Source organism: Typopeltis vanoorti, chromosome 14 (genome assembly GCF_054136105.1).
Source record: "Typopeltis vanoorti isolate ZY-2024b chromosome 14, IOZ_Tvanoo_1.0, whole genome shotgun sequence".
In the NCBI taxonomy this organism is placed as follows: Eukaryota; Metazoa; Arthropoda; class Arachnida; order Uropygi; family Thelyphonidae; genus Typopeltis; species Typopeltis vanoorti.
The window spans coordinates 74190542-74204137 of record NC_143562.1 but is presented as its reverse complement, the minus strand read 5'-3'; the positions used below and the strand labels follow the sequence as shown (position 1 = coordinate 74204137).

At 36.3% G+C, this 13596-nt stretch overlaps 1 protein-coding gene across 1 annotated transcript in view; it reads right to left on the bottom strand.

Moving 5' to 3' along the window:
* Window positions 1-13596, bottom strand: part of LOC150099669 (putative phosphatidate phosphatase) — a 109677-nt gene extending 96081 nt beyond the window's left edge. Inside the window, exons 1-2 of the mRNA XM_090403587.1 lie at window positions 13505-13596; window positions 5026-5177 (exon numbers count right to left, since the gene is read on the bottom strand). Coding sequence (XP_090259713.1) covers window positions 5026-5177; window positions 13505-13565 — 213 coding nt within the window. The 5' untranslated portion in view covers window positions 13566-13596. The remainder of the gene's footprint in view (window positions 1-5025; window positions 5178-13504) is intronic.

The following is a 13596-nucleotide window of genomic DNA, read 5'->3' as shown; positions in this document are numbered from 1 at the left end:
TTCTCTTGGCATTTTATCATTTTTTTCAGATCTACAAAAACTTAAAGATCCGTGTTATATTCCCATCATTTCTCAACTATTTGTCTTAAACTGAAAATCTGAATCTAACAACCTCTCTTTGGCCTAAATCCAGCTTGCTCTTCTCCAAGTTTCACTTCCATAATTTTTCTTAGCCATTTCTCAAGTTTACTTACATAAATCTGGCTGGCTGGGGTGTCACCCAGTTAAACAAGGCCCCCGTTGTTTTCACCAGGGAACCAGGGCGAACAGCAAAAAGTCAACTACTGGAACAAATCTGAAAACAAACCCCAACTCAACATCACCAGAGTTAAAGATCGGTACTATCAACATAAGAAGCCTGAATGGCAAAGAAATGGAGCTAGCTGAGGAATTACATAAGTACCAGATCGACATAATAAGGGTGACTGAAACAAAAAAGACAAAAACTGGTGAGATCTTTCTGAGCAATAAATACAAAATATTATATTCAGGCAATGACAATCAAGGAAAAAAGGAGTAGCCATTATATTCAACACTAAATACGATGCTAATCTTCTTGAATGGCAGGCAGTCTCAAGTAGAGTGATGTGGGCAAATATGAGAATGGGGAACTGGACAATGAGACTTATTTGTGCCCATGGTCCCACAGAAGGTTCTACTAAGGTAGAAGTGGAGGAATTTTTTGATGCTTTAGAAAAAGCAACTGACACAATGAAAAAGGAAAAGTTGGTCCTTATTGGGGATCTAAATAGCAGAGTAGGAAATGATTGTGAGACATACAAAAATATTTTGGGAAAATTTGGAGAAAAGACCAAAGCTAATAATAATGGCAAATACCTATTGGATTTCTGCTCAGGACATGGACTGGTTATTACTAACACTATTTCCCAACATAAAAATGTGCACAAATTCACATGGAGAGAAGAGGCTAGGAATAAGAAAAGTCTCATTGACTATGTTATTATTGATAGTGATGTTTTCTCCCTGGTGCAAGACACCAGAGTGTACAGAGGATTTGAAATTGGAAGTGATCACTATTTAGTCTTGAGCAGGATAAAACTGAATTTCATATTGAAAAGAATAACATGAAAGAAAGTTTTAAAGCGAATAAAAGTTGAGCAACTCTCAGATATGAACTGTAGACTAAAACACAAAAAGATTATTGAAAAAAAAATGAAAGAGTTTGAGAACAGGAACCAAACCTTGTATATTCAGTGGCAATCTCTGAAGAAAACATTCACTGATTCTGCCAGAGAGGCATGTGGTGAGGTTATCTGCAAGGATAAAAAAATCAGAACTCCCTGGTGGACACAGGAAGTTAAAGAGGCAGTGAAGGAAAAGAAGAAAGCATATCAAAAGTTCCTGTCAAATAAGTCAGCTTGTGCTCTTAGAGAATACAGAGACAAATGCAAGAATGCTAAACACTGTGTAAAACTAGCTAAACAAAAATCATGGGAGGATTTTGGCAAGAATATAGAAAATAAATATCAAGAAGGTGGCAAAATATTCTGGAGGTTGTTGAAGAAGCTTAGGAATGGGGGAAAGAGTGCTGTAAAAGGAGTTAGATATCAAAATTGGAGATGTTAATGTCAGCTCTTTGCTTTATGCAGATGATGTTATACTTCTAAATAAATCCGCTACAAGTCTGCAAGATTCTCTGACTAAATTGAATAACTGTTGTAATAGATATGGTATGAAGGTCAGCAATAAAAAGACAAAGATAATGAAAATAGGCAGAATCATTGAAAATGTCAACTGTGTTGTCAATGGAGAACCTGTGGAACAAGTAAAACATTTCAGCTACTTAGGCACTATTTTTACTGAAGATGGTAAATTAAATATGGAAATAGACAACAGAATCAGCAAAGCTGGTATGGTGGGAAGTCAACTGAATAAATTCATATGGAATAAGAGAGAAATTAGTCGGAACACTAAATTAGCTGTATACAAGACAGTGTTCAAACCAGTTTTAACATGGATCTGAGAGCTGGGTCAGAAGTAAAACACTTGACCAAAGACTAGAGACCACAGCTATGAGAGTCCTGGGAAAGATTATAGGCGTGAACAGATGGCATCAATGGCAATATCATATTAAAAACGAGGATATTAGAAAAGAACTTGACATTGTCAACATCCAGGAATGCGTTAGATGAACTAATCTCAGGTGGTATGGTCACTTAAACAGAATGGGCGAAGAAAGATTAGCAAAACAAGTGTTCTCTGCCAGGTTGGCAGCAAAATGACCCAGAGGAAGACCAAGATATAGGTGGATTGATACGGTACAAAGTGCCTTAGACGATAGAAATATAAGATCTGATAATGTTGGAGTCTTGACAAGTAACAGACTGATTTGGAGGAAAATTGTAGATAGGAAGTTAGTAATGATGTAAATTTTTCATGTAGTACTATCATATCCTGTACACCCCTTGAGGGTACATGGCAGGAATTTGATGATAATGATGAAGTAATTACTCCAGACATCTAAAAAATCATTATTTTCAGTTTTCATGTTACCTCTATTATCTCCAATTCCTTTTATAGAACTCTTTTCTCCATTTTTAAGATTGTTCAATAGTTCCACAATATTCTGCTGCCTTTCTGAGATTGCTACATACTTACCAAAGCCCACTGACTTTTTTTTTAGTTTTGTTTAGCTAGTTTTACGCAGTGCTTCACTTTCTTACATTTTTCTCTGTCGTTTTTTTTTTTTTACATTTTGCCCTTGCTATTGTGCAAAGTATGTTATATCCTTGTACTTTTATTCTCGTTAGGAGTCATCTTCAATCAGCGATGTTTTGCTGATTCCAATAATCCTTGGACAGGATGAGACTATCAATATCACCAATTCAGTTCTTTTTTCCCTGATACTTCTAGAATTTGTAAAAAGAAGCATCAACCTATTGTCACCATTTCTATACCTATTATCAGTGTTTTTTGTGGGACGGTACGGCATATTGGCACCTTTTTTGATGAATTTATTTATTTATTGAATTTGATGATGATGATAACGTTATTCAGATATATATGGAATGAACAACCTTTAGAAAGAAGTTAATGAAAGAAAGATTTGCATGTTTTGGTTGACAGGGAATATAAGTTCAGAAAACCGATAACATATATATTAAAGATCAGCAGACTGTAGGCTTAATTAAAAGGAGTCTCACTTGTCCAAATAAGCAAGCTTCTATAATTATATAAGTCTACAGTCACTAAGGTTTCTTGCTGATATCAAGCAAATATAGGGTATTTTGAGAACTTAAGTGTTTGTAAAGGAAGACAAGTGTATCATGATAGTTATGAGAATGAGATGATTATTTGCCATTTGATGAATTAAACAGGATGAGAAATTTAATTGAAGTTTATATAGTTCAGAGAATATCAGATAGACAAAAGAGGTTTGGATTACTTAGCCAAACTAGGCTCTATTAGAGGGAATAAAAAAAAAAGAAAACTGAATGCAGAAAAAAAGTGTGAACAAGTGTATGTTCTTTTTTACTTTTATGGTAGAAAATATGTGGAATAAAACAGAATTAGGTAGTCCTCCTAATAATTAAGTATATGGTAAATATAATAAATATGTATAATTATGTAATTTGGGCAATGTTGAAGATGTGGATATTGTATTTGTGTCAAAATCATCAATTTTCTGATATGCCACTCAAGGGATGTTCAGGCTACTATGACAGCACTATATGATTAATTTTAGATTATTATTATTATTATTAATCTCCTATCAACAATTTTCCTCTAAACTATATTACTTATGAGTACTCCAATATTTCATATCTAACATTTCTGCCTCTAAGGTAGTTCTGACTGAATCAATCCACCTAGACCTTGGTCTTCCCTCTTGGTGTCTTTCTTGCTAACTTTCCTTACCCATTCTATTTAAGTGGCCATACTGCTTTAGATTAGCTCTACTCACATTCTTGAATGCTAATGATGTCAAGTTCCTTTCTAACATCTTCATTTTTCATATAATGGCCTGGTTGGCCAAGTGGTTAGCGTCTCTGCTCTCCAGCCAAAAGGCTGCAGGTTCAAATCCTGCTGTGGGCATGGATGTTTGTGAATGTCTGTGAAAATACTAGTGGTGATGGGGTAGATGGCATTGGTGTAGATGATGATGGTAGATGCAGTTTGCTGTAGTTGGTGGACTGAGTGAGTGGTGGAGATGAAGAGTTGTGGAGTGGGTGCCCTTCCTTGATGAGTCTTGATGAGAACTGGAAATTAAATTACAAGTTGATTATAAAAAAGAGGTTTAACATTACAATTAATGTTGCATTGTTAAACCTCTGACAAACAAGTTGATATATATATATATACTAGGGGGCTATGCCCCCCCTGGTGCCCAACCCCCCGTGTTCTGGACTGGTAAGCCGGTTCTCTTTGAATTCTGATGACTCAAATTTTGAAGACTTGAAAGGGGGATTCCAACCCCCCCCCGGCACCTATGGCACCCAACCCCCCCTGAGTTCCGGACTGGTAGGCAGGTTCTCCTTGAATTCTGATGACTCGAAAGGGGGTTCTGTCCCCAGGTGCCTAGGGTAGCCCCCTGAGTGTCGAGTCTTCAAAAGGGAGGGCTCCACCCACCAGCACCCAACTCCCTGAGTTCCGGACCGGTAGGCCGGTTCTCCTTGAATTCTGATGACTCGAATTTTGAAGACTCGACACTCAGGGTAGCCCCTGAGTTTCAAAAAACATGACACACAAACATGACATAAAAAGACTTATCATTTTATATATGTAGGGTAGATATATATATATTTGGCAGAGGGAAATATTAGTTTTGTCACTCATACTACGTTAATGTTGGTTCTTTTTTAAATAAACAAGGAGTAGATTTTTTACATGGAGAACTGTAAGTGAATGGAATGCATTACTGGAATAAGTTGTTAATACAGGGAGTGTTAAGGATTTTAAGATTCAGTATGATAAATATGTTGTCAGTTGAATGAACTCCTACAATAATAATAATAATTTATCATAGAAACTATCAAAAATTTATTTGTGTAAGTTTCTTCATACCACTAAAATAGGCACAAATATTCCCACTGTATAAAGTGTTGTGCTGGATATGGTTGAATCTTTATAGGGATAATGTATTGAGTCATCATTACAGTAGAATCCTCTTTTAAATGGCCTGCCCACAAGGTAAAATACAAGGATTGGTAATGCCACTAAAAAAATAAAAATGAATATAATCTGAGTATCTAGATTAAAGGAAATTGCAATATTACACTCTCACATTATAAGATACATAAAAGAGAAATTTTACTAATAGAAAAGTGCTAACATTTTGAAATACTATGAAAATTTTAGATATAACTAATACTTATTTCTGAGTGTTTTTTTTTTTTGTTTTTGTTTCACAAACTCTCAAAATATCAAGGATGCAATGCATTGTACTCCCCAATGTCATTATGATTTTGGTTTCTAAGATATCTGGAGATTATTTTATTATTATTATTATGTGACACCTCCAACCTCCAGGGAGTGCAAAGACTCATCGAGGGAGGGCACCTACTCTACAACTCTGTCTCCACCACTCAATCCACTAACGCCATCTATCGCCTAAGATATAAACCATGAACATCCATAGCTCAGCTGGTATCAATGATGCTCTTGGGTTGGAAAATCCTGGGTTCAAATCCCATCTAGGATAAAAAGAAATTTTTACGAGGATGTTCTTTCAAATAAAGATAAGTTAGCTGGTATCATATGGAGGTGGGAGGGTTTTCCCTGTGAAGCTGTTTTTTGTCTAGTAAAATCAGATAAAAAATTTACATAGCAAATTTTCACAGTTACAAACTTATCATTAGAGGTCTCACTCAACAAACAACATATACTGAACCTTAACTCCCAGCATTCACAACACACATAATGCCTCCAACTCTCCATGTAAAAAAAAAAAAAAAAAAACTAATTCCACACGTCCCTCTCACAACAGTTACTGGTAACTTACAAGGAAAGAGTCTTGTTCTCATCCTCCACTATAACTATAAAATTTCCTCACCAACTTAAACATCTCTCTCATATTACATCTTTTAGATTTATCTATCTACTATAAATTGTGCAATTTACATTTCTTCAAGCTCTCACCATAACTAACATTCTAGAGTCCAAATACAGTAAATCCTTGTTACATATTTCATTCATTCTAAAGGTTCCCTCCCTCCACAAGTTGAAAACTCACATAAATCAAATTATGCTTAAATACAATATATTTTTGACATGTATTTTCATTTCAAAGAATAATTACAACTAAACAGGTTTTGCTTATGAAAAGAAAACTGAGAAAATGAAACTGTATTCAGTATCCTATTGAGTACATAAACATAAAAACATATGTAATTGTAAGAAAACTAATACATGCATTATTACATATTCATCATGAACATATATGTGCATACTAATTATTTAACATGTTCTCAGACTCTGCAGATGTTGATGGCATCTAGAAGTACTTTCCAATAATGTCGATACTACTAGCTCTTGTTTTATCATTGTAAATACGTTTATAGCATGCAATGCTTCAAACACTTTTACAAAACATTCAACATCTGGATCCTAGGGCTTTAAGCCAATCAGTCCTTAATTATTTTAAATGCATTCTACTATCTGTTTGGTCTTACATTTTCTGTCAATGGCAATTCTGTTCTTCAGTGGCCCTTACTGCCTGTCTGAATGTTGTTCATAGGTAAAAACACTTTCTGAAAGTCTGTACAAGATCTTAATCCATGAGCTGTATGCAGAAAGTTTGTATATAGGCAAGCAAATTACTTTTATGTTTTTGGATTTTTGTCATTTGCCTGGTGAGGATTAAGATTGTAAAAATTGTGAATAATGTAATTACGGATTGAATTGTGAGTTGTTAATGATTAGAGAAGTGGTTTGCTCTTTCGTCGACCTTCCATAAACTTCTCTCAATCCACTCGCAAGAATCAAAATACTTATAGGTAAGTTTTTTCTTCATTTTGTGACTATGAGATCTCTATTTGCTGGTAGATCATCGATTTGATCTATGAGATTTCATATTTAGGTTCTAGGACCAGCTTTTCAAAATTTAAGTTTTGATAATTGATAGACATGGAAAAACTGATAGACGAGACAAAATTTGAGGACGTTTATTGGGAATTTATCTGCTTGGGTGAGGTGCTTAGTAGTAGGTGGCCGGGAAAAGTAAAACTCTATGACACGTTTCCCCCCACAATTGTCACAGACAACAGTCTGGAAAACATGACGACATTGGACAGCGAAGCTTGGGGCAGTCACTAGATCCTGAGGATGCAGCAATATCCCAAAACAATGGCCACCATATATTGGATACAGCTGACACAGAGGAAGAATTCCAAACCATTAAAACTAAAAAAAAGGAAAATTTCTGTTACTAGAGAATCACCCAAAACAGTAGAAATGGAGACTGATATTAATACAAACTCAAAAGAAAGAATATCCCCAGTCACGTCACCCTAGGGGATAAAAACCACTGGACATCAGTTGTTACTTCACTCCGAACTCTAGAAATATCATTTACGAAAGCCACTAATACAGAAGAAGGAATTTGCATCCAGCCAAAAACTTCTACCGATTACAGACAACTAAAAAATTTCTGGATAATAGCAAACCCCTACCACACCACACATTTGCACTCAACAGTGAAAAGAACCTTAAAGTTGTGCTCAGAGGGGTAACAGAGTCCATTACAACAGTTGAAGTACAAGCAGATCTCCAAAAGGCTTCAGACCTACAAAAGTCAGCCGTATGTGTAGAGCTGATAAAACCCCATATCCTATAATATTGGTAAAGATCAGCAAAGACCAGAACCATATATATGATCTTCAAACTACTTGTGATTTAGTCATAAAGACTGAATCGCTAAAACATAAACAAACAACGATGCAATGTCATCGCTGTCAAAAGTTTGGCCACTCACAACGCTGTTGCAAAGCAGATTACCGATGTGTTAAATGTGGTGGCAAACACGCAATAAATGAATGCCAAAAACCCCTCACACACCCCACAAACTATAGGGGCTGCATAGCATTCACTCAAAACCAAAAGACACAACTCCAAACCAGCAAACCTATACAAGAATACACATCCTCCCATCAAACCACAGTCTCCACAACGGATGGAAGGACGTATGCTGAAGTAACAAGACCAACCTACCTAAAAGACCCAAAGCCAAAATCAAACCAGTCACAGCAAACCAACAAACCTATCCTACAGAACATAACAAGCCACATAGGAGAAATGCTTGCTGATCTCTGGCAAACCAATCCAACTCAAGAAGCCAAGGATATCATCTTAAGACACACATGGATAAGGATAAGGCTAATAGAAAACCTAAATCATTACAGATTGTCAGCTGGAACGCAAATGGACTATCCAACAAGATACAGGAACTACAGGAGTTTGCAGCAGAAACCCAAGCAGATATCATCTTTATAAATGAATCACACCTTTGTCCAAGTGACAAGGTCAGAATCAACAATTATAGCACTTACCATACAGACAGATCTTATGCAAGAGGAGGAGGCACTGCCATCTTTGTTAAAAGAAACATAAAGCATAATACAATAGTCGAACCCAAAACAGAACACATGGAAACCACAGGAATAGCAATACATATGAAAAACACAAGCAGTATCAGGATATTCGCAGCCTACAATCTCCCCCCCCCCAATAAAAAACTCCTAGATTCAGATCTGGATGAAATACTAAATGCAAGTAGTATTTCATCCAGAGCAGTAATCGTAGCTAGCGACTTTAATGCCAAACATTCCACATGGAACAGCAGAAACTCAAATATCAATGGCAGACTACTGAATTCATATACCACTAAAAGAAACATGACAGTAATAGGACCCACAGAACCCACACACACTACAGAGCAACTGGCCATCCAGATGTACTTGATATAGCAATACTAAAAAACATTGCGCACAGCTATCAAATACAAGCAGTTAACAACTTAAGTTCTGATCACAACCCCATCATATTGCAACTAGGCACCATACAAGATCTAAGAAAACATCACCACCTTTATAAACTGGAAACAACTACCCTCATCTTTCCAAGATAACATTGGTCCAGTTCCACATATAACATCCACTGAAGATATAGAAAAGGCAGTGAAAACCTTTGAAAAGCAAATACTAACAGCAATATCACAGGCAACAAATATAACCAAATGTGCACCACCAAATAAACTCGCAGAGGACATAAAACATCTTATCCATGAGAAAAACAGATTAAGAAGATAATATCAGAGAACAATGGATCCTGCAGATAAGCAGGCAGTTAACAGAGCAACAAACCAGATTCGGTATGCTCTAAAGGACCACTGAAACCAACTTTGGAATGACCTAAACACAGAGGATCAGTCATTGTGGAGAATAATCAGATCACTTCGTTCGAAAAGCATTACACACTTCCTCCAATCCAAGGTGAATATAGAGTCGTCTACAATAATGAGGAAAAAGCAGAAGCATTTGCAGACAACTTAGAAAAACAATGCAGCCCCAATTATACCAATAACCAGATATTAACTTCATAAGAAAAATCCACACACGAGTGCATAAAATTACTCCAAATGCCTCATGCCAATCCAACAACAAATCCATGTCACCAACAAAAATATATGAGATTATAAGAAAACTAAACAACAAAAAGGCTCCGGGTCCAGATGGAATAACGAACAAGGCACTCAAGCTACTGCCCTGTAATGGGGTTATGCATTTGGTAGCCATCACTAATGCCATCCTTCGGCTAAATTATTTTCCAGAGCGATGGAAGCTTGCGGATGTCTTCCTAATTCCAAAAGCTGGAAAAAATACACAATTTCCTCAGAATTATATACCAATCAGCCTTCTATCATGTGTAGGCAAGATAGACGAACATGCAATACTCACACGGATTCAAGAGGCAACAGATATCAACCACATCATATAAGACGAGCAATTCGGCTTTAGTAAATATCACTCCACAACGCATCAAATTTACAGAGTCGTTGAATACATCACACAAGGGTTCGAATGGCACATTTTGGCACAGTCTTCCTGGACATAACACAAGCATTTGATAGAATATGGCATTATGGTCTAATTTTTTAACTACACCAAGTAGGAATCCCATTACCACTAGTTCTACTTATCAAATCATATCTGAATAACAGAAAATTTAAAATAAAACTCAATGGAATCAGATCCACAGAGAGGAGAGTCACGGCTGGAGTCCCTCAAGGCTCTCAGCTGTCTCCCCTTTTCTCCATATACATGGCAGATCTTCCCAAGTTGTCCCCATCCATCATCGCTCTCTATGCCAATGACACAATTATCATAGCCAGATCCTTCTGTCCACATCTAGCCTCAAACAAGCTGCAAAGAGCAGTCCACGAATTAGAGAACTGGTACAAAAAATGGCATATCGCAATCAACCCAGGAAAAAAGCTCTGCAGTACTTTTCACCAGACGTAAAGCTGAACCGAACACAAGCATACAAATGTTTGGAAAAGTCATTCCTTGGCACAACTCTACCAAGTATCTAGGAGTTCATCTGGATAAAACCTAAATTTCAAGACACACATAAATAGTGTCTCCACCAAAGCAAGTCAGACTATTGCACAGCTATATCCACTTTTGAATAGGAACAGTTTTCTAAACATAAACAACAAAATTCTCCTCTACAAATCAGTTATAAGACCTCAGATAACTTACGCCTCACCAACTTGGGGCCAAGCATCTAAACAGAACATCCACAGATTACAAACAATCCAGAACAAATGCCTAAGAATGGCATTTAATGCTCCTTGGTTCATCAGAAACCTCCAGTTACACCAAGAACCAACCTTCCAGATATCAAGACCTACATGACAGGCATTGCAGAAAAATTCTTCACAATCACAGACAATCACCCAAATCAACTAATCTGACAGGCAGTGGACTACAACCCTTCAGATCGTTTCAAATATAAAAAACTGAAATCCGCCATCGCAAGAGAAAGCTAATACAGCTTACAATACTCACAATGAGCGGGTAAATTACCCACAATAATCCCCTCATACACAAGCTAAAATCAGATGAAGAGTCAAGGACTCGGTCCATCTCCCAAAGAAGTTCCAAGTTCTATGTTTTCATGACAGTCACACAGTGGTTGGGTGATTAGGTGCATTATCTCTCAGCAGCAAATAACAGGTAGCATTGCTTTCCATTGCAATATTTTTCGACTTCATGAAAAGAATTATAAAAAGAAAAAGGAAAACTCATGCAAAAAAAACTTTATTAATATAGTAAAGTGGATATTAGATCCAGCATTATTTCCTACAAAAATTATTAATACAGAATTTTTGCCTAAGTATTAAAGGCATTGTCACTACATGCAATGGCAATTAAACAACAGACAATTCTAAAAAGCACCATCTGAGTAGCTAATGTAAGATTAATAAAATAGGTCAATTTCCTAACTTATTTAAAATAAATAAATAAAAATTATATGAATATACACATAAACAAAATAAAGTTAGGAAAGATTAGCAGATTTACAAAGTACTTAGTACCTCCCACAGAGGGGGATAGATGAAGACCATCAGATCTGTTTAAATTAGGACAACGAAGTAAAGTTTTGCACATTTCTTTATAAAGGCGTTCTATGCAGAAACAGCTTTTATGAAGGACTCTTATCTTGTTCCAATGAGCTCAATAGTATGCTCTGCAAGTCCAGACCATTCAGGCTCATGGTATTTAATACTTAAACTTTAGTAATACTTTGGTAACTTGGTTTATATTTTATGACCAGGTGACTAATGTGTTGGATAGTGAAGATACTTATACAGTGATTTATCTAAATTTTAGATTTCACTAAAACATTTGATCAAGTGAAATATGGTTTGAACAGTAATTTATTATATGAACTTCTGTTTTTATTTTATTTAGTCCACTGATAGCTTGGCAAGGATGATTGACTAATAGCATAATTTCCTGCAAATATACTATAATTTACTTGTCATTTGATAGCTTGGTTACAGGGATAGTTGACTGATAGAAGTGATGAGTTGTATTGGGTAGGAGGGTATCAAGGAAAGTAACAAGTGGGGGGGGGTATACCACGGGGTTCTGTTCTGGAAGCATTGTTTAATCAATATATTAATGATACAAGTTGTTTGCTGATAATACTAAATTAGGAAGAGCAATGTCAAGAAATTATGACGTGATGATGTTGCAAAAGGATTTGAATAGCTTGGTGCTTTGGGATAAAGAATGGAAATGTCATTTCAGTACTGCTAAGTACAAATCTATGAACTTTAACCAGAGAAAATGGAATAAGAGTTATCCTACTGGAGGAACCTTGCTTCAGGATGTAGAGAAGACACAGGCTCTGCAAAAGTTGTAAGAGTTACCCAGAAAATTGGTGCAACGATGTGAAAAATACTGCCATGTATGGATAAGAAGGTGATGGTCCCACTTTATAAAGTACAAATTAGGCTTCATTAGAATTTCTGTACAGCTCTGGCCACCAGGCTATATTGGTGATTAGGAAATACTGAAAAGAGAGAGTGCAGATAGAAATAACTAAGACTGTCTCAGGACTCTGGAATGTTGAGTATGACAGCAGATTAAGGATTTATGGGAGCTTGCATAGACAAGAAGAGTGATATGATTGACATGTGTGACTTGATGAGAGGAGCTTATCAAATGGGTGCAGAGAGATTACTGCATAAGAAAATGGATAATGTGAGAGCAAAAGGTCTTGTGAGTAAGAAAGTGACAAGTTTTTGCTTGGCAGGTGATGAACAAGTGGAATGCATTGCTGCAGTGGTTGGCGAGTACTCCAACAGTGAATGATAATGATGGGGTCTGTGAGTATTCAAACCTCCCATGATGAACCTTCACTCTCCATAGCAAACCAGAAGTAACACTAATACAGGAATATAATTTCTTGGAAAAAAAAAGTGGCACTTTGTTTTAATTTATATTATTTATTTATGGTAAAAAAGGCACCTTTTTTTTTATAACCATGATGTTTTTAATTTTGTTCATGGGAGGAAAAAATTCCCCACTTTCTCATTCCAAGGCTATTAGTAGTAAGTTTTGTCGGCTTTGGATTGTTTTGGAATTACTGTGGAAACAACTAAAGCTATAATAGCCAATGTACTGGGTTAAACTAGTTTTCTTTTGGTTAACCTGCCTGTTTTGCATGATGAGAAATTCTGAAATTTGTCAAACAAATGCACTGCGACACTGTGAAGTTTGCGGCACCTGAGTGAACAAACAAAACCTAAATTTTTGGCTCAACACAGGAAAGAGTAGCAGTAGTCCAGAAAGCAGAGTAATCAAAATAATAATAATAATACGGGGAGGAGGGGGAAGCGTTGCTTCAAGTGCCATATGAAATATTGACATACTTGATCCGCGCCCTCGCCTTAACACCCTATACAACACAACTATAAAACCCACTTTTTCTTTTTTTTTTTTAGCAGCCAAACAGACTTGTTTAGGAAACTTACCGACTAATAAACAAATGCAGTCTAAAATTACTCGCCACAGCAATACTTTCTGTACTGGCATCTTTGTGGAACGAACGCCAAGAACGCCAATA